The sequence below is a fragment of the Otolemur garnettii genome, unplaced genomic scaffold, assembly GCF_000181295.1.
Source record: "Otolemur garnettii isolate 467f Iridium unplaced genomic scaffold, OtoGar3 scaffold00127, whole genome shotgun sequence".
Classification (NCBI taxonomy): domain Eukaryota; kingdom Metazoa; phylum Chordata; class Mammalia; order Primates; family Galagidae; genus Otolemur; species Otolemur garnettii.
In genome coordinates this window covers 5312451-5316472 of record NW_003852522.1, presented here as the reverse complement: position 1 = coordinate 5316472, position 4022 = coordinate 5312451, and the positions used below count along the sequence as shown (strand labels likewise).

At 54.5% G+C, this 4022-nt stretch overlaps 1 protein-coding gene across 10 annotated transcripts in view; it reads left to right on the top strand.

Moving 5' to 3' along the window:
* Window positions 1-2139, top strand: part of TUBB4A (tubulin beta 4A class IVa) — a 5754-nt gene extending 3615 nt beyond the window's left edge. For 4 of the 10 annotated variants that reach the window (XM_012810156.1, XM_012810155.1, XM_012810153.1 and 1 more), the window contains one exon: window positions 1021-2078. In XM_012810156.1, coding sequence (XP_012665610.1) covers window positions 1021-2078 — 1058 coding nt within the window. Of the gene's footprint in view, window positions 1-1020 lie in introns of all 10 variants that reach the window. The other 6 variants (XM_012810151.1, XM_012810157.1, XM_012810152.1 and 3 more) reach the window with 6 other exon arrangements.
* Window positions 2140-4022: the final 1883 nt, after the last annotated feature.

The following is a 4022-nucleotide window of genomic DNA, read 5'->3' as shown; positions in this document are numbered from 1 at the left end:
TACTCTGGGAAGCTGAGGTGGGAGAACTGCTTGAGCTCTGGAGTTGGAAACCAGCCCAAACAAAATTGAGACCCTCATCTCTACTAAAAATGGAAAAATTAGCAAAGCGTGGAGTCATGCCCCTGTGGTCCCAGCTACTTGGGAGGCTGAAACAGGAGGATCACTTGAGCCTTGAAGTTGGAGGTTGCAGTGAGCTACAATGATGCCTCTGCACTCTAGCCTGTCAGGGGGAGACTCTGTCTCCAAAAATTGAAGAAGGATAGCTTCCCATGGTCTAAGAAAGTCCTAGAAGCTAAGGAGGGAGCTTGAGGAGGCCTGTGGGAACAGGACACCAAGCAGAGGACACAACTCAGTGCAAAGACCCTGGGGCGGGACTACGCCTGGCTTGGAAGTGCAGCAAAGGACAGGGCAGGTTGTGCAGGGTCTGATGGGCCTAAAGGAGGACTTGGGCTTTTCATCAATGGTGCAAGTGTGGGATGATTTTTGAGCTAACATGGCCATGATTCCATTTAGGTCTTACTAGAATCCTTCTGGCTGCTGGGTGCAAAAGGACAAGAATGGAAACAGAACAGTTGATCATCATCTTATTAGTGATTGATCCTTTTTATTGTTATTTATTTATGGGGGGAGGAAAAAGAGTCTTACTCTGTCACCCTGGGTAGAGTGCCCTGACATCATCATAGCTCTTAACAACTCAAACTCCTGGACTCAAGTGATCCTCCTGCCTCAGCCTCCCCAGTAGCTGGGACTACAGGCGCTCTCCATGACACCCACCTGGTTTTTCTATTTTCAGTAGAGAGGCGTTTTGCTGTTGCTCAGGCTGGATCTGAATCATTGAGCTCGCGGTATCCTCCTGCCCCAGCCTCTTAGAGTGCTAGGATTGCAGGCGTGACCCCCCCACCCCACCCCCACACCCGTGCCTAGTGTTATCATTTTTGATACTGTTATTAGTAAACTACTAGATGCTCTCCAGGGTTGGGGGCGGGGTCTCCCGGTGACTGCCTGTGTGGCCCTCTCCAGGCCAATCCGGAGCCGGCAACAACTGGGCCAAGGGGCACTACACTGAGGGCGCGGAGCTGGTGGACGCCGTCCTGGACGTGGTGCGGAAGGAGGCCGAGAGCTGCGACTGCCTGCAGGGCTTCCAGCTGACGCACTCGCTGGGAGGCGGCACGGGCTCAGGCATGGGCACGCTGCTCATCAGTAAGATCCGCGAGGAGTTCCCCGACCGCATCATGAACACCTTCAGCGTGGTGCCCTCGCCCAAGGTGTCGGACACGGTGGTGGAGCCGTACAACGCCACCCTGTCCGTGCACCAGCTGGTGGAGAACACGGACGAGACCTACTGCATCGACAACGAGGCGCTCTACGACATCTGCTTCCGCACGCTCAAGCTGACCACGCCAACCTACGGAGACCTCAACCACCTGGTGTCGGCCACCATGAGCGGGGTCACCACCTGCCTGCGCTTCCCAGGCCAGCTCAACGCCGACCTGCGCAAGCTGGCGGTGAACATGGTGCCCTTCCCGCGCCTGCACTTCTTCATGCCGGGCTTCGCGCCGCTCACCAGCCGGGGCAGCCAGCAGTACCGCGCACTCACGGTGCCGGAGCTCACCCAGCAGATGTTCGACGCCAAGAACATGATGGCCGCCTGCGACCCGCGCCACGGCCGCTACCTGACGGTGGCCGCAGTGTTCCGGGGCCGCATGTCCATGAAGGAGGTGGACGAGCAGATGCTGAGCGTGCAGAGCAAAAACAGCAGCTACTTCGTGGAGTGGATCCCCAACAACGTGAAGACGGCCGTGTGCGACATCCCGCCCCGAGGCCTGAAGATGGCGGCCACCTTCATCGGCAACAGCACGGCCATCCAGGAGCTGTTCAAGCGCATCTCAGAGCAGTTCACGGCAATGTTCCGACGCAAGGCCTTCCTGCACTGGTACACGGGCGAGGGCATGGACGAGATGGAGTTCACTGAGGCCGAGAGCAACATGAACGACTTGGTGTCCGAGTACCAGCAGTACCAGGACGCTACTGCCGAGGAGGGCGAGTTCGAGGAGGAGGCGGAGGAGGAGGTGGCCTAGCGCCACGCCATCGCTGCCGCTCTGCCGGCCCTGGGCACCTGCCCTCCCTGGAACCCCACTTCCTCCCTGTTCCTCAGCCAACTCAGCTCTGACCCTGTGCCATTTCTTGAATGTCACTTTGCCCTGGCCCTGACAATGCCTTTAGAGCCTGCTTCACCTCTGACCTTGCTTCGCCTTTGACTCTGAGCCCCATTTTATCTTTGAACTCCCACAAGCCCTTCTAATTTTAACACCTCCAAGAGCCCTGCTTCATTCCTGACCCCATAAGCCCTGCTCTGACTTCTTCACCTTTAACCCCCCATGAACCCCATTTCCCTTCTAACCTATAAGCCTTGGTTTAATTTTGACCCCTCCTTCTGAGCCTCACTTCACCCCTGACCTTGACCCCCTGGGCCCTGCTCCCCTCCCCTTCCATAACCCCCACAGCCTCCCTGACCTCACCCCTCTCAACTCCTGCCCCCTTTACCTTACCCAGGGTGGTGGGATGCTTCTTCTAGGATAAAAACGAGGCCTGGTGCCAATGAGGAAGAGAGGCCATCCTCCTGACCCCCCCCCTCCTCTTCCCTGCCTTATAATAAAGTAATTCTTGTCCTGGACACCTCTGCCTCATTCATTTTTCATCTCCTGTGCACTGAGTGAAGGATTTGCCCTCCAAGGTGGAGGTGGGTGCTGACATCTCACTTCTGGGTGGGAAGAATGCTCAGAAAGAGCAGAGACTTTGGAGTCAGACCAGGCTATGCCATAACGAACCACATGGTGTCTTCTAAGTCATTTGTGCTCTCTGAGCCTGTTACCTCACCTGTAAAATGGGCTCAGAGGTTTCTCTCCAGGATCCCCATCTGCCCACCTCAGGGCTGTTTGTGAGGGTCCAAGGAGATCTTGTGGACAGAGTAGGTGCTCGTCAATGGAGGCACTGCTATTCTCCGTGAGGCACCTTGCAAGTACAGAAGGCAGGAGGAGGATGCTCCAGGAAATGGTGCCAGAGAGATGTGCCCCCAAGCTAGTGCCTGAGTGGCAGTCACACACAGGGAGTTCTACAGTGTGCTAGCTCATGCCTCACAACTGCCACGTAAGGTCTGAGCTCTGATCCCCTTCCCTACTAAGGTTCAAAGCAGTGTTTATCAACCCTTTGTATCTCACAACACACTCGAACCTGTAGTTAAACTTTCACAGCACACTTAAATTACGTTGATTTTAAAAAAATGACTTAAAAAAAGGATATACTGGGCAGCACCTGTGGCTCAGTGAGTAGGGCGCTGGCCCCATATCCCGAGAGTGGCGGGTTGGAACCTGGCCCTGGCCAAACTGCAACACGCACATGCACATGCACACATATGCACACGCCAGCTCACTTCCACTTTCTAAATGGCTCATGAGCATTTCCAATTGGTAGAACCAATTCTGCTGTCAGAACTGGAGCTCCAAAGCATCTGGGAAATGTGGGCTTTTTAATTTTCCAGACTGCATTAGGAAGGCAAACCTAAGGAAGAGAAGGAGTGAAGGAGGAATGCTGAGAGACAATCAATTATGTCCTGCACTCTAAAGAGATCACCAAACTTGCACAGGGCCTCGGCCCTCTTACTGGGTCTACCACAGCCAGGATTAAGGAGACACGTAAGGAAAGTGTCTTGGATGTCAGCCTCTGATTGTACTTCATCCTCTAAAATGGAAGAATCACACAGGTCAGCCCTGCATCATTGTCAAGACTGAGCAGAAAAGCATTTTCCTTGGCTATCAAAACTTGTCTCTCATCAGCGCAGATGAGAAGGAAGGAAAATAAGATGAAAGCAGCGGCCACATAGTAAATGTGTGCCAAAATGGATCCTGAGGCTCGGCGCCTGTGGCTCAAGCGGCTAAGGCGCCAGCCACATACACCTAAGGTAGTGGGTTCGAATCCCCAGCCCGGGCCCACCAAACAACAATGATGGCTGCAACCAAAAAATG